The following is a 25,279-nucleotide window of genomic DNA, read 5'->3' as shown; positions in this document are numbered from 1 at the left end:
CTTGCCTTTCCCTTCCCAGCTTGCCCCGCCTACTCCCCCGCCGAGCCTAAAGTCCAGACCTGGTCAGGACACTCCCAGAACTGCAGCAGGAAGGGCCCCTGGGCAGTCTCTGGGTGGAAGACAGCGGTGTGCTGCGAGTAGACCATGCTGCTGGACGGACTTTGCCTGCAGCTGAACGCTGTGGTCTGTGGGCTCCTGCTTTTCCTCGTCCTGGGCCAGGGTGAGGTTCTTTCACCGGGTGGCAAGGACTGGGGGTTGGTCTTGCTAGATTCAGCAGAGGCAGGACGTGACCTGCAGGAGAGAAGGCCCCAGGGAGGTGGGTGAGGGTGGAGAACTGTAGTGTGGGGAAACTTGCACCTGGCCCAATGCTTTGAAAGCCCTGGGTGGGCCCCCTGAGGTGCAGAGAGAATGGTGGCTGACCGAGGTCACGTAGTACGGGAAGGGCAAGCGAGGCCAGGAACTCTGAGCACAGCCTGGCCTGGTGGGTGGAATTGGGGGTCATAATTCAGAGCATTTCCTCCTTAGTGTTTGTGGTAGAACTAGTGCTGCCTGTGAAAAATAACAGTAAGTATCTTCCTGCCCCGGTTTGGCCCTGAGTGTTGTGCCCTTGGCTAGAGGGATGTCCTGGCACCCACTGAATGTCCTTCCAAAGGGGCCCCAGTCAAGATTACTGGCTCTTGGGGAATCTGGCTGCATAAGCCCCCACCCTTGCATCCTACAGCCCATGTGTTGGAGAGACTGTCATATCCTTCTGTTCACCCCATGCACCCATCCTGGGTGAGGGCACTGTTCGGCCTTCAGAGCAAAGGTGACTGCACTTCGTGTCAACTTCCTGGCTCCCCCTGGCTGTTACCAGTAGCTTAGGCTATTCCGGCACCATGCCTGGGGCCTCCACAGCAACTGTGTCCCCTCTTGCCAGTGTGATCCTCTCACCCCAAATGGCCCAACCATGAGCCCCGACTGTCCTTCCCCTTCCCAGGCCAATTTACTTGGGAGACATCCGCATTAATCCGTTCCGCATGGCCCACCCCCAGGAGCTTCCGCCCTTAGTAGCCACTGGCCAGGCTCTTAGAGGTCACCAAGACCCTCCAACAGGACGATTTGCTAGGCCTTGCTGATACCTCCCTTTGAAAAATGTTTAATATTTCAGATTGGACCCATGTTCAAAAAGGAAAAATGGACAAGGCGTTAGAGGGCACAGGTGATATGTCTGACCCTCTCCCGTCCCATCCTATCCTGGCTCCTTCACAGCGACCGTTAGGATCCCCAGGACCTTCTACACACCGCTCAAGAGTTTCCTCAAGAATGAGTGTGTGCACACATCCTTGGTTTTCATCTAAATGATCATAAACTCCTTCCCTTTCTGGCACACAACTTTTCCACTTCCTGACACAGGGGGCAACTTCCCCACACCTGTATGTGCTAGACCTTCTTCGTACTGTTTCATGCAAGGGTTTCTCTTCAAGGAGGAAGGATCCTTGATGTAACTGGCCTCTGATCAGGGACATCAGGTTGTGTCCTTTGCCATAGCAACCTTCAGGCATTGGAAGCCAGTGGCCACAGTGAGTTACATGGACAGATATCCCACCTGGCAAGGAACTGTGTGTAGACAGATGTTACTGGGGAGAGGGGTGGGCCTTTGACTTGGAAAGACATTGCTCGGTTGCCCTCTGTGGAGCCTGTGAGTGGCTGCTGACTCTGACCAAATCCACCCGCTACGGCATCAGGCATGGTCTGATGTGCATCAATGTGCATCAGTGTTGACCCGATAGGTGATCTGAGCAGGGAATGGGCAGGCGAGCTGGGAAGGGAAAGGTGGGTCTGGCAGCAGAGTGGGACTAAACAGGCAAAACCCAGTGACAGGCGGGCACTGGAATGGCCACTTCCCCTCTGCCAGGGGGCCCCCTTGGGCTTCCTCAGAAGGGGCTGGAGGCTTCTGCAGCCCCTCCACAATACCCACAACCCTCTCCTCAAATGTGGAGTCACTGCGTTCGCTGTCCTCATGGTCACCGGCCTGATAAAGGTGTTCGGGTCTGGAGAGCGGGAGCCATAAGGTGTGATTGGGGAACCCGGGAGAGCTTCCGTGAGGAGGTGTGCGATCAGGATTCCCACAGATGTAGAAATGGGAACGACCTTCGTTCAGGGTGAAGGGAACTGCATGAGGAAAGGCAAGGAGGTGTGACTGCCCATCCTGAGAGCTCCTCCTTGCTTTCAGGACTCAGGTTCTGGGTCCACCTTCAAGGTCCCTCATCTTCTGTTGTCCCTGGTCTGTGGGTAGTATAGATCCCTGAAGCTGGTTTTTTTTTATTTGTTTGTTTGTCTGGTTTGGTTTTTTACTTTTTATTATGGAACCAGGCTCAGATTGGCCAAATTCTGCAGAAGCAGGACCTGAACTTACAGAAGGAAAGCTTCAGGCAGGCAGGAGCCAGTGGAGGACACCAGAGGACCTGGGAGCCTGACCGCTCACCTCCCTGCACCCGGAGGGGTGGAGAGGGTTGAGGCTTCCCACAGCCACACAGCACCGAAGGATTTCCAGTCTGTGGTAGAACAGTATAACACATAAGCTTTTTTTTTTTTTTAAGATTTTATTTATTTATTTGACAGACAGAGATCACAAGTAGGCAGAGAGGCAGGCAGAGAGAGAGGAGGAAGCAGGCTCCCTGCTGAGCAGAGAGCCCAATGTGGGGCTTGATCCCAGGACCCTAGGATCATGACCTGAGCCGAAGGCAGAGGCTTTAACTCACTGAGCCACCCAGGCGCCCCAACACATAAGCTTTTTAAGGTTCACCCATGTCGACGTGTTCAGTACTTTTTTCTCTATATCACTGGATGATACTCTGTTGTACAGATGCAATACATTTTATTGATCTGTGTATCAGTTGATGGACCTTTGGATTGTAAATTATAGATAATCCTGCTATGAGCATTCACGTGCAAGTTTTTGTGTGGTTGTATGTTTTCAGTTCTCACAGGTTTATACCTAGAAGTAGAATTACTGGCTGATATGGTAACTCTGTGTTTAACTTTTTGAAGAACTGCCAGATTGCTTTCCAAAACACCTGCACCACTTCACCTTCTCACTAGTGAGGTGTGAGGGTTCGTTTATCTATGTCCTTACCAACGTATGTTGTTATCAGAATCTCTTATGTGAATCTCTTTGAATCTGTTTTCCTTGTAATTTTGTTTTTCCATGGAAGAAACCCGTTCAGTTCTGGAGAGGATCCCAGAGTTTGGGCTTTGCTTATTATATCCATATGGCATCTTTTAACTATTTCTCTGCCCCTGGCATGCCTTTTACTTGTGCTCATTTATTTGTATTCTACAGGCTTGATCGGATTTCGGTTTCAGGTTCTTCTTTGTTATGTTTTGGGGCAAGACTACTTTGTGTAGGCCTATGGACTTCCATCAGAAAACATACACTGTCTGCTTGTCTTGCTTTTTGTGGCAGAGTAAGTTGTTTGACGTCACAGTCAGATTTCAGCAAATGTTTCTCTTAGCATGAGTGAGGTGAACCTTTATTCCTTAGTGTATGAGCCATTTATTAGTCTTCCTTACTCTGTCCCTCATTATTTCCTATTCTTTAACCAAGTATGCATAGCTGGCACATTTCTTCGTCTTTTGTAGAAATTCTTTGTGTGTTAAGAATATCGCCAGGGCTCCTTGTGTCAGGCAACTTTTGGTCCCTTCCTCCCTCCCTGATTCCCCTAGTAAGGCAGGGGGTGGTTCTTACCTTCTAGTTACAGTGGTGCCTCGCTTTTGTAGTTCTCCTCACCATATCATCACTCTTGGTTTGAAAGATGCTCTCTCTTTATTTTTTTAAGATTTTATTTATTTATTTGACAGATAGTGATCACAAGTAGGCAGAGAGGCAGCAGAGAGAAAGAGGAGGAAGCAGGCTCCCTGCTGAGCAGAGAGCCCGATGTGGGACTCGATCCCAGGAGTATGGGATCATGACCCGAGCCGAAGGCAGAGGCTTTAACCCACTGAGCCACCCAGGTGCTCCTGAAAGATGCTTCCTTTATGTCATTTCTTGCCACCTAGAGCATGAGATCCCTAAGGAAAGGAGCCTTGAGTGTCCAATTCCCACAGTTCTACTGCCTCATGTGACCCACACAGTTGACAGAAAGGATACTCCCACCCCTTCAAGCTTATGTCACCCATTTGTTTGAAGCTCCCGGGGCTAAACCGTGGTGCCAGGTCCCCAGAAGCCTCACTGAATGTGATGGGAAAGGCTGGGGCCAGACCCAGGGAAGAGAGTGGGGGGAGTGGGCGGGAGTTGAGGGGACAGTGCACACACAGGGTTAAAGGCAGGAAATTTGTAAAGCAAGTGTTTGTAGATCAGAGTCCTTTGAGCTGAGGACAGGAAGCAGCAGGCAACATCAGTAACCTGGGAAGGCCGCTGATGGATAGGCTCAACCCTGGCATCTATTTCTATGCTCACAGGCCAGGATTCTGCCAGCCCCATCCGGACCACACACACAGGGCAGGTGCGAGGGAGCCTCGTCCACGTGAAAGACACTGATGTGGGGGTCTACACCTTCCTGGGAATTCCCTTTGCCAAGCCGCCTCTAGGACCCCTGCGATTTGCACCCCCTGAGCCTCCCGACCCTTGGAGTGGTGTAAAGGATGGGACCTCCCACCCAGCCATGTAAGTGGGGAGTCCAAGGAACTCCAGACCCTGGGGTGGAGGGTACCCTGAACCCCGGGCCAGGCTGCAGTTGTCATTTCATCTAAACCCCCACGGCAGTCTCCCCTCTGAGTTTGGTGGCTCCCCACATGCATTTTTCCCATGAGCATGCAGATGCTTGGAAGGGTAAAGTAACTAGCCCAGGCTCTGGGCTTGGCACTTAAAACAGAAATACACACCTGTCTCACCCCTAGTCGTGTCAGGCGTTCTCTGTCACCAGCGGAGGCTTGGGTTGGCTCCATGAACCCTGTAGGAGCCCTTGGCTCCAGCAGCAGATGCTGAGATCCCTAAGGGGTGGACGACCCCCACTGTGTACAGTTACTGGGCCAGGGCCAGGGCCAGCTGCCCGGGGCCAAGGGCATATGTGTGTTCTTGCAACTGGAAACAGTGGAAGAGATGCGGGTCCCTGAGAGCCTGACTTGAGATGAAGGCTGTCCCATTGCCCTTCTTCTTTTTTTTAAAGATTTTATTTATTTATTTGACAGAGATCACAAGTAGGCAGAGAGGCAGGCAGAGAGAGAGGAGGAAGCAGGCTCCCTGCTGAGCAGAGAGCCCGATGTGGGGCTTGATCCCAGGACCCTGAGATCATGACCTGAGCCAAAAGCAGAGGCTTAACCCACTGAGCCACCCAGGCGCCCCCCATTGCCCTTCTTATGAGGAATTAATCTCCATTCGTTCAGGCAGCACACAGATGTGGGCTACTCCCTGGTTCCACGCCGGTCCAGGTACAGGAATACAGTGGTGAATGTCAACACGTGCAGCCCGTGGCTCTCGCAGAGACCCCCAAGAGTTGAGATTTCCCAGCCTCGGGGGGATTGGTATCCAAGGCCTTCATGCCCTTGAGGCCTCCCTGGAAGACTGGGCTCCATCCCCTGTGGGACTAAGGGCAGCGGGGAGGAAATCTGGGCCCAGGATCTGGTTTTGACCATGGCACGGCCCCACTAGGTGTCTGCAGAACATCACAGTCTTGAACACGATGGCTCTGAAGCTCATGAACTTGAGCCTGCCCTTGATCTCCGTGTCCGAAGACTGCCTGTACCTTAACATCTATACGCCTGCCCACGCCCGTGAAGGCTCCAGTCTGCCGGTGAGTGCCAAGCCCCTGCCACCTGGGGGGTGAGAGCATGTTGCTTCTGCGAGAAGATCAGAAGGGACAGGATCAGCCTGGGCCCCCCTGCAGTGTGACCCTGTTGAGAAGCCCCTCACCATTGGGTCTAAGAGTGTTTCTTATCCAGCATGAGTGCTGACCCTTGGGCCTGGGGTCATAGAACCTGGCTGCTCCCAGAGGTCAGAAGCTGGATGGACCCAAGACTCACCCAACCAACTCATGCCCAGGAGACCCACTCAGGGGCTGGATCTGTGGAAGCAACGAGAATGGAGAAACTTCAGTAATGTACCTGTGGGATGATCAGGAAGATGCCCCTTTCTTTCTAGCTCAGAGAGTTCCAGGAGAAATGGAGCCAGACTTCGGTACATAGGGTGGGACCCAAAGTATGGGAGATAGAAATTAGGTCCCTTTCAGTCTAGGTCATGAAGAAGGTCACCCTGTCCTGCCTGAGTTCTGTTTATGTGGCTTGGCCCTTAGAGCCAAAGTGGTGGAGAATCCGGCTAGCTGCCCCAGTGGGGTCTGGGTAGGGTGAGAGCCACATGGTGTCTGTGCCTCGATTTCCCCAGGTGTTGGTGTGGATCCATGGTGGCGGGCTTGTGATGGGCATGGCTTCCATGTATGATGGCTCTGTGCTGGCGGCTTTTGAGGACGTGGTGGTGGTCACTATCCAGTACCGCCTGGGTATGCTGGGCTTCTTCAGGTGAGACTGGGGCTGGGCAGGGCAGTGCCAGTGGAGAGAAGCCAGGACCGCCCTGTGACCCCTGTTCTTGCCACCTCTCAGCACTGGAGACAAGCATGCCCCCGGCAACTGGGGTTACCTGGATCAGGTGGCCGCACTACACTGGGTCCAGCAAAATATTGCCTCTTTCGGAGGAGACCCTGGCCGTGTCACCATTTTCGGCGAGTCTGCGGGTGGCACAAGCGTGTCCTCCCATGTTGTGTCCCCCTTGTCCCAAGGACTCTTCCATCGTGCCATCATGGAGAGCGGTGTGGCCCTGTTACCCGGCCTCATTGCCAGCTCAGCTGATGTGGTGTCCCCGGTGAGTGCCCCCAGCTGCGGGAAACCAGACCACTGCCTCATCTCAGACCTCTCAGCCTCCATCACTCTGCTAAATGAGGATGATGAGGGGCCCCTTCATGGCCAGGACTGTCTAGGCAGCCCCTCTGGCTGAGACCTCTGAATCCACACCTAATACCTTGTGAGATTTGGGGTGCACCTGCCCCCAGCTGTGACCCTGGGCAAATCCCTCTCCCCTGTCTGGAAGGATGAGGCAGCCCCTGCCTGGTCTCTTTACAGATGGTGGCCAACCTGTCTGCTTGTGGCCAGGTTGACTCAGAGGCCCTGGTGGGCTGTCTGCGGGGCAAAACTGAAGAGGAGATTCTGGCCATCCACCAGGTTGGGCCGAATGGACGTGTGTGTGGCAGAAGGGGACCGGTGGGGGTGGGGAGCAGGTCCTTTACATTCTCTGGGCAAGTTACTCCATCTCCACACCTTGGTGTCCTCACAGCCCTGGGTGGGAAGTTGAGGCCAGGCCATGCAAAGCCAATGGCAGGATCTCTTGGGGAAGGGGGTGTGAGCATCCTGGATGAGCTAGGAGGGGGTGAATGGGACTCAGAGCCCATTAGAAAATGTCTGGGACCTCACTCTGTGGGCCCTCTCAGCCCGTCATGATCATCCCTGGCGTAGTGGATGGGACCTTCCTGCCCAGGCACCCCCAGGAGCTGCTGGCCTCCGCTGACTTTCAACCTGTCCCCAGCATCATTGGTGTCAACAATGATGAGTATGGCTGGATCATCCCCTCGGTGAGGCGCAGCCCCATGCTCCCAGGTGCCGGGGGGCACAGAGCGGGAGAGGGGGTTCTGGCAGGGCTCAGGGCATCATAGCTGTAGGCCCATCCTACTCTCATCTGGAGATTCCCCCACTACCCAGGCCATGAACAGCTCTGATACCTGGAAGGAAATGGACAGAGAGACCGTGAAGGCCATTCTGCAGCAAATGTTGACAATGTTGGTGAGGCTTCTGGGGTCCTGCCCAAGTGGACGGGGACTCCTCTCTTGTCCAGAGGCAAGGGAAAACCCATCCCCAAGATAGCTTGTCCATACATTGTCCCCCATGAGCAAAGGCTGGGGTCACCCCAGAGCTCAGCCTGTTCCTCCCATTCCCTGTACCATCCCAGGATCCGTCTTCCCAAACCTGACCCTGCAGCCTCCCTGCTGCTGCCCACTGCCTGACCTGCCTATTTCTGATCCACCTGGGCTAGATGTTGCCTCTTGAGTCTGTTGACCTGTTGATGGAGGAGTACATGGGGGACAGTGGGGACCCCCAGACCCTCCGAGCTCAGTTCCATGAGATGATGGGGGATGCCATCTTCGTGATTCCTGCACTCCAAGTAGCCAATTTTCAGCGTGAGTACATCTATGACTGAGGCCACAGCAGTGAGGGGGCAGCTCTGTGGGTCCCACGTGAGGTCTGTTGGTGTCCAGGTCCCAACCCATGCCTGTGTATTAGGTCCCTAGGTGTCAGGCTCTTAATGTCCCTCATCTCAGTAAATCCTCGGAGCTAGTCTAAGAGATGGGCATTTTTCCCACTTTACAATGAGGACCTTCAGAGACTTGTCCAAAACCACATAGCTAGGAAGTTCCAAGGTCATGATTTGAACCCTTGTCCTTCCCACTGCTCTCGCTCCAGCCAGGGGCTCCTTCACCCCACTGTTCAGATTTCGACCAGCTTCAGACCTAGCTATCTTGTCACCATGGGTGATACAGGAGAGCCCCAGGTAAGGGACCACCATGTCACAGCCTGTGCTCCCCACCCTCTAGGCTCACACGCCCCAGTCTACTTCTACGAGTTCCAGCATCGGCCCAGCTTCCTCAAGGACATCAGGCCGCCCCATGTGAGGGCAGACCACGGTGATGAGTTACTTTTTGTCTTTGGAACCATCTCTTGGAAAGGCTACAGTGAGTGTTCCTGGGCGGGGTCCCTCAGAGACTCCTTGTTCCCAGAATGTGGGATAGGACCTTGCCTGGGTCTCTGCGTGAGGGTGATTGTCCTCACCATACAGATGAGCAAACTGAGGCTCAGAGAGAGGGTGGAATCAGGTGCCCAAGATCTTACAGCTAGAGAGGCTGAGCTGGGACTCACTCCCCTCCACCCCTCCCCACCCCAGCCGTGGATGCCTGGCAGGGGTGCAGAGGAGGGTATTTTGGAAGCATATTTGTTTCTTAAGTGACTTCCCGGTGTCAGAAGGAAGAAGGGAGCCTTTTTGGTCAGGAATGAGCCTAGTCGGGATGAGGAGAGGGCCTGGCACCCCAGGGCTGTGGGGGGAGTGGGCAGAGAGCCAGGCCGGGGAGGGCAGAAGAGGACCCAAGGAAAAGCTGCACGTGGGCTGGTGAGTGTGGTGGGGGCTGACGCGTGTGCTGGACTGGGGTTGGCCCCCACCTGGACCCTTGTCCTCTTGCTCTCTGTAGTTGAAGTCACAGAGGAAGAAAAGCTGTTGAGCAGGAGAATGATGAAGTACTGGGCCAACTTTGCTCGGAATGGGTAAGATGTCACACCCCACCTCAGCTTCGGGGATGGGGCTTGAACCCATTCGGGAGTCCCCCTTTTCTGTTGTGATCTCATTAGCGTACATGTATCCTTAATTGCAAGGTGGCTCCTTCCCCAGTTCCAGGTCCCACACAGACCTGGGGCCTTGTGGGTGCTGGACGCTCCATCCATCTCCAGGTGACCTGGAAGGGGGGGACAGTGCCATGTTACCCACAGAGCCTCTCTGACGGGAAGCAAAAAAACAGTCCAGGTCACCCTGCCCCCTGGTGACACTCTAGTGGCAGGTAATTTCTTTCCTAGATTTAGAAACATCCCCCTGTCATTCCCGAACCCCACCTGGCCTGTTGGATGCCTCACCTGACCCCAGTTGGGGTGCCAGGCCTGGGCTCAGTGGGGCTCCGAGTGACTACCCCCTGCCCTGCCGGGAGGGCATGTCTACAGGAACCCTAATGGCGAGGGTCTGCCCCACTGGCCCGTGTTGGACCAGGAAGAGCAGTTCCTGCAGCTGAGCACACAGCCTGCGGTGGGCCGGGCCCTGAAGGCCCACAGACTTCAGTTCTGGACGAAGACCCTACCCCAGAAGATACGGGAGCTGATGGAGGCAGAGGAGAAGCACACAGAGCTGTAACTCCCTGTGTCTGGGGGTGAAGGGCCGGGGAGAGAGGGCTTGAGTGCAGGTTGGGGTCTGCCGGATATACCCACGCACACCCACCAAGGAGCCAGGAGCTTTTCCTTCCTTCATACAGCCATTCATTCGTTCTGCCAGCCAGCCAGCCAGCCAGCCAGCAAACATTTATTAAGAACCTAGTGCATTGGGGTGCCTGGGTGGCTTAGTTGTTAAGCAACTGCCTTCAGCTCAGGTCATGATCCCAGGGTCCTGGGATCAAGCCCGGCATCAGGCTCTCTGCTCAGCAGGGAGCCTACTTCCCTTCCTCTCTCTCTGCCTGCCTCTCTGCCTAGTTGTGATCTGTGTCTGTCAAATGAATAAATAAAATCTTAAAAAAAAAAAGAACCTAGTACATCATGTTAGTTGCCAAGCCCCCCATAGGTCCTCTTGTGTTAGACACACTCAGTGACTCCCCCACATGAAGCTGTGAATGAGCAAACCTCAATGGAAATTCACCCTGCACTAAGCCTCTCAGATCCCATCCCTTTTCCTCCCCTCTACCCCACCTCTACCCTCCCTCTCCTCTCCCTTTGAAGGAGGGTGCTTTGGGAAATGTTACCCACATCTGGCTCTCAGCTCCACGGGCTGTCATATCTGTAAGGAGCCAGTAGAAAGTCTGGATGCCAGGAACCCAGGAGTTCCGAGATCTTGGCCACTGAGGCCACCAAGTACTGAGGACAAAGTCCCCATCCCCACCCATTGTCCCTGGGAGTAAATGTCATCTACCACTGACTTTTCAAAACCTAACCAGTCACTTATATGTGTCCCACGAGGTGACTGACTCCATTTTTGTAAGAAGACTGAGCTTGTCCATGGGTCCCTGGAGCCTGGATGAGCTGTTTGGGGGCCAGGAGAGCCAGGTGGGTCCCTCAACCTACCACAGGGTTGGGGGAGGGGTGCGGGGGGGAGGCAGCGCAAACCTTACATAATTGTAGCACATCCATCCAGATCATGATCCATATCTGTGAGATGGTTCCTGGAAGTAGGACTGGGAGACCAGAAAGTCCAGAAGAAGGGACTCTTTTGTTTCCAAAGGTCTCTCCATCCAAGGAGGTCTCTCTTGCCTTTTGGAATTCTCCTTGCCAGCCATGCCCCCCACCTTGCTGAGATTCCCCCAACTCCCCATGGGCATCCACATGATTAGTTTTCCTGCTTACCCCATTGCGTTCCCTAAACTTTTCCTTCCCTCACCTTGTGCACCGTTCCCCCAAAGGAAACCCTCTCTTCTGCAGTATTTGATCTCAGGGCACAAAGATACCGAATTATGTTCACTCTGCTCTTTGTTCCACCAAAGCACTTTTTCTCCGTCTCTCAGAGGCTGTATCCTTCTTCTCATAGACCTAGAAGTCCTGCTATGCCCCTGCCTCTGACCAACTTGCCCTCTCCAGGCACTAGATTTTCCAGGAGGAAAGTCCCCTTCTTTCCCTCCACTGCATGTGAGCCCAACCACAGAGCCTCCGGAAGAGGGGCCTGAAGGATGGAGACTGGCCACCAGATGGCAGACAAGGATAACCTTAAAACTAGGGAGAGGGGCGGGGCTTTCCTGTTAGGGGCCTCTGGTGCATAATGCAGCTCCTGCATCCTGGAAGCATTTACTGAGCACCCACAGCATGCATGCCTCTGTATGTTTTTCAGTCCTGCAGATGCACGATATACTTTCCAAAAGTGGGTTCCCAGTATTAGTTTCTTAGTCATCTTATTTTTTAAACAGTTTTATTGTGGAATAATTTACATATAATTAAATTCACCCACTTTAGGTGTATGGTTTCACAAAACTGGCTAAATATAGGAGACATACAACCACCATCACATCAAGTTTTAGAATATTTCTCTTTTTTAACATTTTTTTTTAAATTTGTCAGAGAGAGCACAAGCAGGGGGAGTGGCTGGCAGAGCAGGCAGAGGGAGAAGCAGGCTCCCCGCCGAGCAAGGAGCCTTACGCAGGACTCGATCCCAGGACTCTTGGATCATGATCTGAGTTAAAGACAGATACTCAGCCGACTGAGTCTCCCAGGCATCCCTCAAGTTTTAGAATGTTTCTATTGCTCCAAAGAGTTCCTTCGTGCCCATTTGCAGTCAATCACTGCCCTGACCCTGGTCCAGCATAGCCACCAAATTGCTTTCTGTTGCAATAGTGTTTGCCTTCTCTAGAATGTCATAGAAGTGGAACCATTTATTACCGGTTTCTGTCACTTAACATAATGTTTCTGAGATTCAACCAGTGGTTTCCTTTTTATTGCAAAGTAGTATTCCATATGTGCCATGCTACATTTTTTCTATCCACCAATTAATGGATGTTTAAGTGATTTCTATTTTTTGGCTATTTTTATTAAAGTTGCTGTGAACATTTTCAGACAGGTCTTTGTGCAGACATGTTTTCATTTTTTTTTTTTTTTAAGATTTTATTTGTTTGAGAGAGAGACAGCACAAAAGCAGGCGGGGAAGGGGCAGAGGGAGAGGGAGAAGCAGACTCCCAGCTGAGCAAGGAGCCAATGTGGGGCTCGATCACAGGACCCTGGGATCATGACCTGAGCTGAAGGTAGACACTTTAGCGACTGAACCACCGGGTGCCCAATGTTTTCATTTCTTTGGGGAAAATAGCTGAGTGGAATTGCTGGGTTATATGGCAAGTGCATGTTTAACTTTTTTTTTTTTTAAGATTTTATTTATTTATTTGACAGACAGAGACCACAAGTAGGCAGAGAGGCAGGCAGAGAGTGAGAGGGAATCAGGCTCCCCGCTGAGCAGAGAGCCTGATGCGGGGCTCCATCCCAGGACCCTGAGATCATGACCTGAACTGAAGGCAGAGGCTTTACCCACTGAGCCACCCAGGCACCCCGCATGTTTAACTTTCAAAGAAAATGCCAAGCTGTCTTCCAAAGTGACATGTTTATGCCCCCACCAGACGTCTATGGGGATTTTAATTGCTCCCTAGGCTTGTCCACACTCGGTCTTACCCGTCTTCCACCGTTGATTAATTGTAGCGGGTGTGTAGTGGTATCTTACTGTGCTTGTTCCCTGTTTCAGTGTCTTTCTCTCTCTCTGTCCCTGTCTCTGTCTCTCTCGCCTCCTTGCTCCTGCTTTGCTGCATGTACCAATGGATCAAGGTGCAGGGAGAGGGATGGGCCCCACCTGAGAGGCTACCAATGACAGTCCAGGGAGGTGCACTGGTTATTTTTCACAGAGGGAAGTTGACCCTGGGCCTCTTCAGCTCTGAGTGCCAGCTGGAACCCCAGGAGAGAATCTGGCATGTTATCTAGGCATGACCCTCACCCAGCTCCTCACTGAGCCAGCACTTCTGTTTGAATCAGTAAATATTTGCCAGAGCCTCGCACTCCCACACATCCCCCACACCATGCCGACTCCCAACCAGCTATGCTCCTGACACTAAGGCCCAGAGGTGAGTCCTGCCTTTACTTGGGCTAGAGGCTGTCCCAGAGAGACAGACCCCCTGACAGACCGCCCGGCCTGTGGCAAGAACAGGCTTCCATGGGCTCTGGTTCCGTGTCTTGTGTTTTCATATATGTAATCTCAGACCCTGTGAGGTGGTTCCTAGGATCATCACTGTTGCACAGACGACAAAACCAGACCCAGGGCTCTGGGTACAAAGTAGCACAGCTAGCGCTCGGCAGGGCCCGGATTTGAATGCAGGAGGTCTGGCCCTTCAACTACGTCATACTGGGATTTGGAATAGGATTTGAGTTTGGAATAAGAAGATTCCAGCTCCTCTTACTCCATTCTCTCTGCAGACCTCAGAACCTCCTGCCAGGAGTCCGGGGGCCCCTTGAGGGCAGTGCCCGGCTTCTTCCCTGTTACTTGAGGAGCCTCAAGAGAGGGGAGCTGACAGGAGAAAATCACGCCCCAAATACACCCTGTGCATCCTTGGACCTGGAGCCCCATGGTAGGGCCACCTAAGCCCAAGGCCCTGAGGCTTTACAAGAGTATCAGCCACCCACAATGGAAGAGAGCTTGTCAGTCCTTTGAGACATTAAACACAGAATTACCAGGGGACGACAATGCCATTCCTAAGTGTATGCAGCCAAGAGAAATGAAAACCTAGAAACTCGGAGAAACTGGTATACCGGTGTCTGCGGCAGCATTACTCAGAATAGTCAAAAGGTACAAACCACCCAAATACCCATCCTTGAATGAATGGAGAAACAAACTGTGATAGAGCCATACAGTGAAATATTATTATTTGGCCATAAAATGGACAGAAGTACTGATACGTGCCATAATTTGAGTGAACTTCAGAAACATTACGCTAAGTGAAGGAAGCTGGACACAAAGGGTCACTTATTGCATGGTTATTATGGGCTAGATCCTGGATAGGGAAATCCAGGGAAGCAGCAAGCAGATGAATGGTTATCAGGTTGCCAGGAGATGGGGGAGTGTGTAGCAATGGGAGTGATTATTGAACAGGTATGGGATATTTTGCAGAAGTAATGAAAGAGTTTTGTAACTAGAAAGATGTGGTATTTGCACAAAATTGCAAATACACTAAGTGCTACTGAGTTATATACTTTAAAATGGTTAATTGTATGTTATATAAATTTAACCTCAATTTAAAACAAAACAAAACAAATAATATCACCTTCAATTCCCTGTATCCAACATCAGGGGGCTCAGGCACCCCCTTGACTAGTAGGACAGGACCCTAGCCTCTGCCCCAAGCCATGGGCTCCCTTGAAACTGCAGCACGGTCCCTGGCCACCATTCCCTTGGATGGGTGCTGTGTGTCTCTTGCAGTGAGCACACAGGACCTAGTGGAGTTCACTGAGTCAGGTGAGCTGGAATTTGAGCCCAGGGCTTCAGAGCTCCAAAGCTCAGGCTCTTTCCCTTCCCCCATGCCCGCGTGCCACACCGCGCCCCCCCCGCCCCCGCCCCCGGGGAAATATCACACCACCTGCACCCCTGCAGTGTTCTCTCTGAACCCTCCCTCCCCAACTTGGGTAGAGGTACTGGGTCCTAGGGCTGGCCACCAGCCAGATGGGGAGGTCCACTGAGGTTTTTATGACATAACCCTTCAGAGATTGGTTGTGCCAAAGGGTAGGGCCTTACCATACCTTCCACCACTTGTGCTCCCAGTTAGTTGTGAGGAGCATGGGGACAGTGGTACAAAGTGGGTCCAGGGTCCTACCCTGGGTGACCTGGCTGCTCCTGGTGTTCCCTGTCACAGCCACTGGTAAGACTTGCAGGCAGAGCCTACCCAGGTGGGAACTTTGAGGTGGCTGGGAGGACTTGGGTGGAGGGAACAAGAGGGAGGTAGGGACGGGGAGGGGTGGGCAGCCCGCTTGGGGAAGAAGCCCTCAGTTCTGAGAAATGGCAGGGGTTGTACGCATCATCTCTGGGCAGAGCTGCTGACCTTGCAGTCGTGTGTGACCTCCAGAGCAAGCCTCCAGAGGACATGTTCGTCCTTATGTTTTCACGGCACCCAGGATTTGATTAATCAGCAAGACACGGTCAGGAAAGATTTCCTCACAGCTCTAGAAACTGTAAGGGCCTATTCAGCCAGAATGGCCCCACCCCCGTTGAACTGCCATTTTGTTGTAAAACTTAAATTGACTTTGTCCTCCGCCCGCCCCCCCCCCCCCACCACCCAGGGGAACTTACTTAAAAACAAGTCCTGGAAACCAGTCCCAGGTAACAAAGTCCAAGTACAAGGGTGGGTCAGGCCAGGTGGAGGTATTCAATCAGTGGGGGCACATACTGTCTCCTAGCTACCAAGGTGATGGGCTAGTTTCCATGGCTACTGTGGGGTGAATTGTAATTCAGTTAGCCACCTGTGTGTGGCCAGGCCCAACCACATGGCCTTTGCTCTACAAAAGTTAGTCTGGAAAGCAGGGAGGGGTCGTGCTCTCTGTAAGGGGCGGCCCCGACCGGTCTGTTTGATGGTCAGTCTGATTCTTGATGCTTGGCGTGAAATAAAGCTTTGCTTGACCTTCGCTTGACCTTCGCTTTGTATCAGTCTCCCTCCTTTAATCACGGACCCATTTTGGGGGGACCCATTTTTGGGGGGACCCAACATATGGGGGCTCGTCCGGGGTTAAATGACGAGAACTGAGCCAGCATCGGAATTTCTGGGTCTGGGTCTGAATCTGTCTGTCTGGTTGCGGAGCTCCGGGTATGGCCCACCGGGGTGAAGCTGGACGCAGCCATGCTCCCCAGGGCTGGAGTGGATGCGGGGATGCCCCATCCCTCTTCTGGTAGATTGTCTAGGGGTCTGAGTCCCCCCTAGGTGGTCATCTGGGTCTGTAGGGGGCCGGGAAAACCCCCACCAGCGGGTGAGAGCCGCTGGGTCTGGTTCTGTTCTGTGGCTCGTCCTGGCGAGTGTCTCTAGGAGACCGAGAAATCCCCACTGGCGAGCGTCTGTAGGGTGCCGAAAAAAACCCCACCCATGGCCAGCTCTGGGTAAGGGCTGCTGGGTTTGCGGTTGTCCTTGTCTTATCTTTTTGTAGTCTGCTGCATTGTTTGTTGTGTTTGAAGGAATGGGGCAAGCAGAGAGTGAAGGGACTCTGACTTTCGTCTCTCCGTTCCTCCTAATAGATGTGGGGCTTCTCCCTCACTCATTTCGTGTGTTTAGGGCTATAACTGGAGCCAACTGGGGTTGGTCTAACTCAAGACAGAAACTTTAAGGAATATTCCCAAGCAGCTGCCGAAACTACCTTTGTTTGGGGGACATTCCTTGCCTTCTCTGGCCCGATGTGGACTGCCTACCCCCTCCCCCTTGCTGGCGGGAAAGCATGGCGTCTGCTCCTCTCTTGGAGCAGATGAGCTCTAGAACTGGGAACCCTTTCTCTACCTTCTGGTGGCACTTTGTTCTGTTCTTCACTGTCGGGAAACAAGAAGAGCGCCCCCTGGACCTAACACCCCCCACTCCGGATTGTCCCACCCGGGTCTCAGGTAAACATTCGAAACGGAGTGGGCCCAGGTGGAACGTAAATCAGTATTTGAACTAAGTTAAGTTTGTTGGGTTAATTAGGATTAACATGTCTTTTGAGTTAACAGTAGTAAATGTGAGACTTCAGAGTTTTACTTAAAGTCAAATAAGCTCGTGTTATTTGTTAAAATCTGTTGAAATCTGTTAGCAAAGAGATGACTAAACTGATGGTTAATTGTCTTTCTCAAGGTTTTAATGGGTAACTGTTAAAGTAGCTTTCAAAGTCTTTGCTAACCTGAAACCTTAAACCAAATGGGATAAAATGCTAGAGCACTGGTTGCTGGAACTAGGTTTGTGCTTTTGAAATCTGTTGGTAAACATCTTTTGTGCTTAACTGAATTCTGTTGTAAAAGCCCCGGGGCCACTGTCTGAGCTAGATCCATTCGTAAAGAATGGAAGGGGAGGGTGTCCAACCTGTTTGAATCTGAAGAGCGCCTGACTGTGTGAATGTGTCTGTATGGCTCGACCGCTTCGGCTATGGAGTCTGAGTGGGCTGCACCCTCAGTCTCGCGGGGCGTCATATGGCATAACGGTCATCTACTCCACGGAGTAGCCTGGTCCGGGGTTTATATGGACAGACCTTAGCTAAGACGCTCCTAAGTTCCCGCGAGGGACGCGAGCAGGACAGCATCTGAAAGATCCCCCTCCCTTTGTCTGCGACATCATTTACGATGGGAGGGAAACCCAGAAAACTCACTATCTTTGGGGGAAAAAAAGGCAAGACACTGGTATAGAAAAGCTGGTTTTCTCTCTGTTTAAAAGGGCAAAGTTTTCTTAGGTTAGTTGATCTGTAAATGGTTTTCTCTTTGCCTGCCCAGAGTTGTAAATGAGGTCTCTTTGACCCATAAGGCTTTTCCTTGATATGCTAAGTTACTCAGGGAGTACTGCTAAACCAATGATAAACCTTATGTTACATTTGGGTAACCGCCTTAAAGGAAATTCATATGGGAGACGGTCAGGAGAAATACAGGTCTTTGATATGTTAAAATCCTGGGAACTGAAATGGGTAAGAATTTCCAGAAGTAAAAGCTGCATTCGCACTAAACGAGAATTAGTAACATGAGACTAGATGAACTGAAGGAAGTTGTAATGTTGTGTCTCTTAATGTGTTGTCTTATTTTAAACATGACTGGTTCTGTAATGTTTGCTCCTGTAGACTAGGGAAACTTTTTCTTAAGTTATCTATAACTTACAGAGATGTAAAAGTACTCATTTGTAAACGAATCAAGGCATTCAACTTTTCTATCAACCCTCTGAAACCAAAAGGTCTTAGTAAGTATTCTTTCATGGCAATCAGTCATCTGCATAAGTTCAATAAGAATCTGTTCTCCTTGTAACAGGACAGCATTGGAAATGATGAGGGAGCAGGAGGCTGGCTGAGGACAAAGCAAAAGCTGGCACCTTGCACCCCCTCTCCACCCGCTCCCCTCCCCTCGGTAATATATGTGACATTCCTCGGGCACCCTTGACTGCCATAAATGAGAAACAAATAGTTAACTTGCAGAGATCACAGTCCTGCAGGACAGGAGTCTCTCTTGGTTTACAAATGTCCTAGAGATCTACAAACAAAGAAGTTACCTTATCAATAGCACAATTTTCAGAGGCAAATAACTCAGTTCCTTAAGCCCTAAATAAGGTTAAATTTCTCCTAAACCCAAATCTCACTAACAAGGACACTTGATAGGAGAAATGTGAAACTTTATCTCTAGATCTCCAAGCTAGTGTCGAGAATCATTCCCAAGCATATGGCCCACTGAAATACATCTAAAGGGTCTCATAAGAAGATTTTTACTGCTAGTAATAAATAACCTTTCTCCCAACAATAGCTAGCCCCTCAAGGTCCTGGAGACCTTGCTTCCAAAATTCCTTAGAGACTAACATCACCCCCTTTGTTCTCACCTACTCAACTCCTGTGTATATAATCAGCCACTCCTCAGGATAACGGGGCAGCAGCTCTTCCTGCCCACGGGTCCTGTCCCTGTGCTTTAATAAACCACCATTTTGCACCAAAGATGTCTCAAGAATTCTTTCTTGGTCATCGGCTCTGGACCTCACCCCACCGAACCTCACCTAGGTTCTAGAACTTCATCAGAAACACTGGTTATTTTACCAAGGCTTTGACTGGGATGTCATATTTGAAAAGACTCAGATATGACCAGACAGTTTAAGGGAACTAAGGTTTGTAAGAATGGGTTAGCACGAGAACGGCCATCTCAAAGGCCGGGAAGCCATTTTACTGAGTTGAGGGAAGAGAGACTAGGGGAAGTTTGAAAAACAAGTTTTGAACAACAAGTTTTGAAAAACAAGTCAATCCTAAGCACCAGAATACGGGCGGCTGCGGACTAGATGCATCGGTAAAGAGCTTATCTCACTAAACCACCTGGGAGTGACGCAAAAGTACACTGTCAGAGTGTGGCGCCAGATATGAATGTAGCTATGGAAAATTACTGTGTGTTAAGTGCTTTGAAAATGCTATATAAACCCTTGGCTTTGAGTACTCGGGGTCCTTGTTGAAACCCGCTGCGCCGGGCAGATACTTGGACCCCAGATAGCTGGAAATAAACCTCGCTGTGTGACTTGCATTATCGAGAGTGTTCTCTGTCTAATTGAGGGGTGGTCGACTCCGTACCCTAACATTTGGAGGTTCCACCGAGATTTAAGACCCTCCTCAGAGAGACAGACAGCTCCCCGATACCGAGGTTTAACTAAAGGAACCGCTGAAGGAGGATTGGCCACCTCCGTCTGGAGAACTTAAAAAGTTCTCGCCTGGAGGGACTGAAGGTCCCTATCTGGATCTGGTAGAGAATTCTCATCTGGGTGGGCGAAAGAAAGGGTTGTGACCCTGGAGGCCCCACTACTGGAAGTCGTGGGAGATGTCCCCGATGAAAGGGTGCCAGTTTGGATGGCCAGGTAAGGATCCTGAGTGTTGTGTGAGTGGGACGGTGCCTGTGGATGTGGTGTGGCTGACCGGCCGGTTGGTGTTAGAAAACTTGGTTCGAATTTCTGTGTTTGTTGGCTTGGGATAGAGTCCCCCGCTGTTTCAGGGGGAGTGAGAGTCCCCCTAGGTAGTCACCAGGGGGTTCGTGGTCTCCCAAGGCAGCCAGGGGGTTCGAGTCCCCTAGGCGGTCAGGCATCTTGCTTTTATTGTCAGTTGTGCTGTTTGTTAAATGCATGGGAATTTTGTCTGTTGCTGTTTGTTAACTGTATGGGGCTTTGTCTTAGTGTGGACTGAGGCTGTGTGAGTGTGTTCTTGTTAATTGTCACGGTTGTCTTTGTCTTGTCTTTTTTTTTTTTTAAGATTTTATTTATTTATTTGACGGACAGATCACAAGTAGGCAGAGAGGCAGGCAGAGAGAGAAGGGAGGAAGCAGGCTCCCCACTGAGCAGAGAGCCCGATTCGGGGCTCGATCCCAGGACGCTGGGACCATGACCCGAGCCGAAGGCAGTGGCTTTAACCCACTGAGCCACCCAGGTGCCCCTGTCTTGTCTTTTTGTTGCCTGTTGTGTTGCTCGTCCCTAGGGGATCGAGAAAATCCCCACTGACGAGTGTCTCTAGGGGGCTGAGAATGGTAATAAGACCTAGAAACTTGATGCCCTCTCTCTGTTCCTGTTCTTATATAAAGCTGTCTCTCTTGGGCACGGGACGGCCACCTAAGTCACCAAGATAGATGCCAATCCTAAGACTCCCATATGAGGTTTCCTCCTGACTGATCTAATGTGATCCCCTCCACACCCCTGGTCTAACCACTTCTGGCCGTGGGATCTCCATTGGGAGCCAGCCGAAACCAGTACCCGATTGAATTAAAACGCAACCGGGGACCGTTTCCTAGGGAAGTTGGCTGTAAGGACCACATGTGTTGGAATGTCGCATAGACCATGATGGATTTCAATCTTTACAGTTTCTTGTCAGTGTCGTCTACTAACTACTTAAAGCTATACCTTCATTGCTCATACCTAGGCCTTCACTGCTCTACACCAGGACCCCGATCTAAGGGCCTTTTGCAGAATAAGCCTTCTAGTAAGCCCAGGTTGCTGGGCCATCCCTAGCAAAGGGGACTCTGACTTTATCTCTCTATGTTCCTCCTAACAGATGTGGGGGCTTCTCCCTCATTCATTTCCCATGTTAATGGCTATAACTGGAGCCAACTGGGGTTGGTCTAACTCGAGACAGAGACTTTAAGGAATATTTCCAAGCAGCTGCCGAAACTACCTTTGTTTCAGGGAAGTTCCTTTCCCTCTCTGGCCCAACATGGACTGCCTACCCCCTCCCCCTTGCTGGTGGGAAAGCATGGTGTCTGCTCCTCTGTTGGAGTTGATAAGCTCTAAAACCAGGAATCCTTTCTCTGCCTTCTGGCAGCACTTTGTTTCTTCTGTCTCCCCCTTCTCATGTTTCTGCACCAACGTGCGTGCAGCCTGCATGACTAGCCTCTAGATCATACACCATGGGTCCTTCTCTTCACTGTCAAGGAGCAAGAAGAGCAGCCCCTGAACCTAACACCCCCCACTCCAGATCCTCCCACCCATGTCTCAGGTAAACATTCAAAGTGGGGTGGGCCCGGGTGGAATGTAAATCAGTATTTGAACTAAGTTAAGTTTGTTGGTTTAATTAAGATATACATGTCTTTTAAGTTATCAGCAGTAAACAGGAAACTTCAAAGTTTACTGAAGGTCAACTAAGCTCATGTTGTTTGTTAAAATTTGTTAGCAAAGAGATGACTAAACTGATGGTTAATTATCTGTCTCAAAGGTTTAATGGATAATTGCTGAGATAGCTTTCAAAGTTTTTGGTAACCTGAAAGTTTAAAGTTTTGGTTGGATGACAAATGGAATTAAATTATGGACATCTAGGTTTCAACCAAATGGGATAAAAGGCTAAAGCATTGATTATTGGAACTAGGTTTGTACTTTTGACTTCACACTTCGAAGAAACTAAGAATATTTAAATCTGTTGTAAACATGTTTTGTGCTTAACTGATTTATAAATTTGCCTTCTAAAGAATTCTGTTTTAACTGTTCACAATTGGTTAACACTTAGCTATCACTAGAGACTGAAGTGTTTGTAAGAGTACAAAATTCTGCTAAGTGTAACTAAGACTGATAGAAATAAGGGAAACAACTCTGTATGTAGGAAAGTAGGAGATATGTAAGGAAGAGATAAAGAATGGGAGGGAAACCCAGTAAACCCACTTAAGACTTAAGTCTTAAGTCTTAAGACTGCATGCTTAAGAACAAAAAGGAAAGACACTGGTATAAAAAAAAAAAAAATGTAAATGGTTTTCTCTTTGTCCGCCCAGAATTGTAAATGAGATCTCATTGACTCATAAGGCTTTTCCTTGATATGCTAAGTTACTCAGGGAGTACTGCTAAACCAATGATAGACCTTGGGTTAGATTTGGGTAAATGCTGTAGCTACTCTAGAGGTTCTATACATTAACTAGAGTTTAATGTTTTGATAAGGGTCATCACTTGATATTTAACCATATCTATTCTGAGTTTTTGTCATTTGTAATAGTTTTAATTCTCTTGTAAGATGAATTCCGCCTTAAAGGAAATTCATATGGGAAGAATTTCAGGACAAATACAGGTCTTCGATATGTTAAAATCCTGGGAACTAAAATGGGTAAAGATTTACAGAAGTAAGGGCTACATTCGGACTAAACCAGAATTAGTAACATGGGACTAGATGAACTGAAAGGTTGTAATGTTGTGTCTCTTAATGTTTTAAACATTACTGGTTCTGTAATGTTTTAAACATTACTGGTCCTGTAATGTTTACACCTCCAGACTAGGGAAACTTTTTCTTAAGTTATCTGTAACTTATAGAGATATAAAAGTGCTCATTTGTTTTTTTTTTGTTTTTTTTTAAAGATTTTATTTATTTTCCAGAGAGAGAGAGAGAGGGTACACACAAGCAGGCTGAGAGGCAGGCAGAGGCAGCGAGAGAAGCAGGTTCCCTGACGAGCAAGGAGCCCAATGCGGGACTCGATCCCAGGACCCCGGGATCATGACCCGAGCCGGAGGCAGCGGCTTAACCAACTGAGCCACCCAGGCGTCCCTAAAAGTGCTCATTTGTAAACGAATCAAGGCATTCGACTTTTCTCTCTATCTGAACCCTCTGAAACCAAAAGGTCTTACTAAGTATTCTTTCTTCCGTGGCAATCAAGTCATTTGCATAAGTTCAATAAGAATCTGTTCTCCTTGTAACAGGACAGCATTGGAAACACTGGTTATTTTACCAAGGCTTTGACTGGGATGTCATATTTAAAAAGACTCAGATATGACCAGACACTTTAAAGGAACTAAGGTTGACTTTATGAAACCTGGAGCCGTAAAGCCCTTTGGAACTGTTGGCCTGATACCTTGCTTACAGAGTTCCCAGCAGCCTCACCAAGTGAGTAAAGAATGTCACTCCTTGGTGGGTGCAGAGCCTCGGGAAGAGGAATTCGCCCAAATCGACAGGTATTGCAGGCATGTCTGAGGGCAACTACATGGCTTGGCTTCTGGCCTGGGGAGGCTACTAAAAGTTCAACCTAGAGATTCCTTATAAAAAGTTCCAGCAAAGCAAATTCTAAAAGATCTATATGATCACACTCACTGTTCTTGCTGAGCTTATGTAAATAATTAGGCCAAGTTTGCTAAAACTGGACTTGTTTTTTAAATAATTTAGTCCTGATTTGACTATCTCTGGAAATGAGGGTTATTCTAGAGAGAAAAATTATGTTTTAATAACCCACCTGTATGGGTGTTAAATCCTAAAGTTAATTGTTTTTAAATGTTTGTTTACCTAAGCTGGGCAACTTGAGGTAAACTTCAGAGAAGTTATATGATAGCTCGTTTAGACGATCTTGCTTTTGCCAGTCAGTCAGCCCCCAGCATCAGCCTTCCCAGATGTTACCAAGCCCTTCCACTTGTATGTGGATGAAAAGGCATAGATGGCCAAAGGAGTTTTTGACTCAGACTCTGGGGCCTTGGCAAAGGCCAGTAGCCTATCTTAGCAAAAAACCAGATCCAGTAGCGGCTGGGTTCCCCCCTGCCTCCGCATAATTGCTGCCATGGCCTTCCTGGTCAAGGATGCAAGTAAACTGACTTTGGGTCAAGATCTCATCTTGACCACCACTCACGCTATCAAGGGACTTCTCCGGACTTCACCAGACCGGTGGACGACAAACGCCGGAGTGACAGGGTATCAGGTCCTCCTCCTTAACGATGACTGATCAGTCTGTACTCCAGTCACTGCAGGCATTACAGTCTGTCTAGCCCTGACATAAGTGCAGCCATCTTGATTTCTTGGGTTCTGACCTACTCAGGCTAGCACTTTAAACAGTCCCTCTCTCCTTTAATGATTGATTTAAACCCTTGGACTCAGCTGCCTCTTTCATAACTCCCCTACACATTCCCCAACTGACCAGTGTTGACCCGAGTAGGTAGGAACAACTCTATGCCTCTATTCAGCAGGAAGAAATTACAGAAGATGAGACCTTCCACCTTCAACAACCTTAAAGATTTAAGGATCAGGATTGTTCAGGGGGAAATGGGGAGGCCGAGAAAATTAAGGCCATCCCACCTCAAGTTTAGCTGATGTGGGAAACGGAGGCAGAAGAAAATCATTAAAATTCCTTACCTACTGACAAGCCCTTGAAACAGACAGAGTGGCTCTCCCCTGAGGACTTAACTGCCCTCACCTTGAGGTTTTGCTAAGGACAATCCTAGCCTGATTTCAACCTCAGGGAACTTTTCGGACTCATGAGGGGGAGGGAACACAATTATAACGTCAGACAAAAGCAGGCTCTTATTGACACTGCTCAAGGACGAGCACAAGGATTCTGGGCCTGCCCTGGCAATTTAAGGAATAACTGGAAGACCTGTGGTGGCTGAGAGAGTGTTTACTGTAAGAGCTAGAGTTGTGTGACCTCTAATGATGGGCCCCGGAAGTGGGCTGTCGGGGGTCGGGATTTAGTTAATTTCACTTTCAGAGACCCCAACAACAGGGTACCCCAAGTGCGTGTACAATTTAACCAGGAGCGGGCAGAAAGGGAAAAGTCCTGGGTGTCCAGAGTGACTTGGGGTTTTCAGCTTGATATGGGTCAACTCCCCTGGGCTGGCCCTTACCCAAGTGGACTGTTAACCATTAAACTGGTTATCCGCGAGGCACAGAAAAACACGGCTCCTGTGGGTCCAAATCAGGTATTGGCTCCTCCTGCCCCTACCAAGAACCCAGGTAGCAGGGACACTTTGAAAGGGACCATGAAACCCCAGAAAGTAATGGATGGCCTCACCCCATGCCTCTCGACCTTGATCCTTAGCACCACTAAGGAGTTCTGTGTCCTAGT

General features: G+C 50.1%; 2 protein-coding genes across 2 annotated transcripts in view; both read left to right on the top strand.

Moving 5' to 3' along the window:
- Window positions 1-55: 55 nt before the first annotated feature.
- CES2 (carboxylesterase 2) lies at window positions 56-10,354 on the top strand. Its single transcript, XM_080828251.1, has 12 exons — window positions 56-220; window positions 4,444-4,648; window positions 5,633-5,774; window positions 6,362-6,495; window positions 6,577-6,835; window positions 7,093-7,191; window positions 7,458-7,598; window positions 7,726-7,806; window positions 8,057-8,201; window positions 8,616-8,753; window positions 9,264-9,336; window positions 9,784-10,354. The coding sequence occupies exons 1-12, from the start codon at window positions 145-147 to the stop codon at window positions 9,968-9,970; spliced, it is 1,680 nt and encodes a 559-aa protein (XP_080684377.1). The 5' UTR covers window positions 56-144; the 3' UTR covers window positions 9,971-10,354.
- Window positions 10,355-15,059: 4,705 nt separating this feature from the next.
- Window positions 15,060-25,279, top strand: part of CES3 (carboxylesterase 3) — a 26,116-nt gene continuing 15,896 nt past the window's right edge. The window contains exon 1 of the mRNA XM_080829288.1: window positions 15,060-15,194. Coding sequence (XP_080685414.1) covers window positions 15,113-15,194 — 82 coding nt within the window. The 5' untranslated portion in view covers window positions 15,060-15,112. The remainder of the gene's footprint in view (window positions 15,195-25,279) is intronic.

The sequence above is a fragment of the Martes martes genome, assembly GCF_963455335.1.
Source record: "Martes martes genome assembly, chromosome: 17".
In the NCBI taxonomy this organism is placed as follows: domain Eukaryota; kingdom Metazoa; phylum Chordata; class Mammalia; order Carnivora; family Mustelidae; genus Martes; species Martes martes.
The sequence above is the reverse complement of the archived record's forward strand: the minus strand, read 5'-3'. Positions and strand labels throughout refer to the sequence as shown.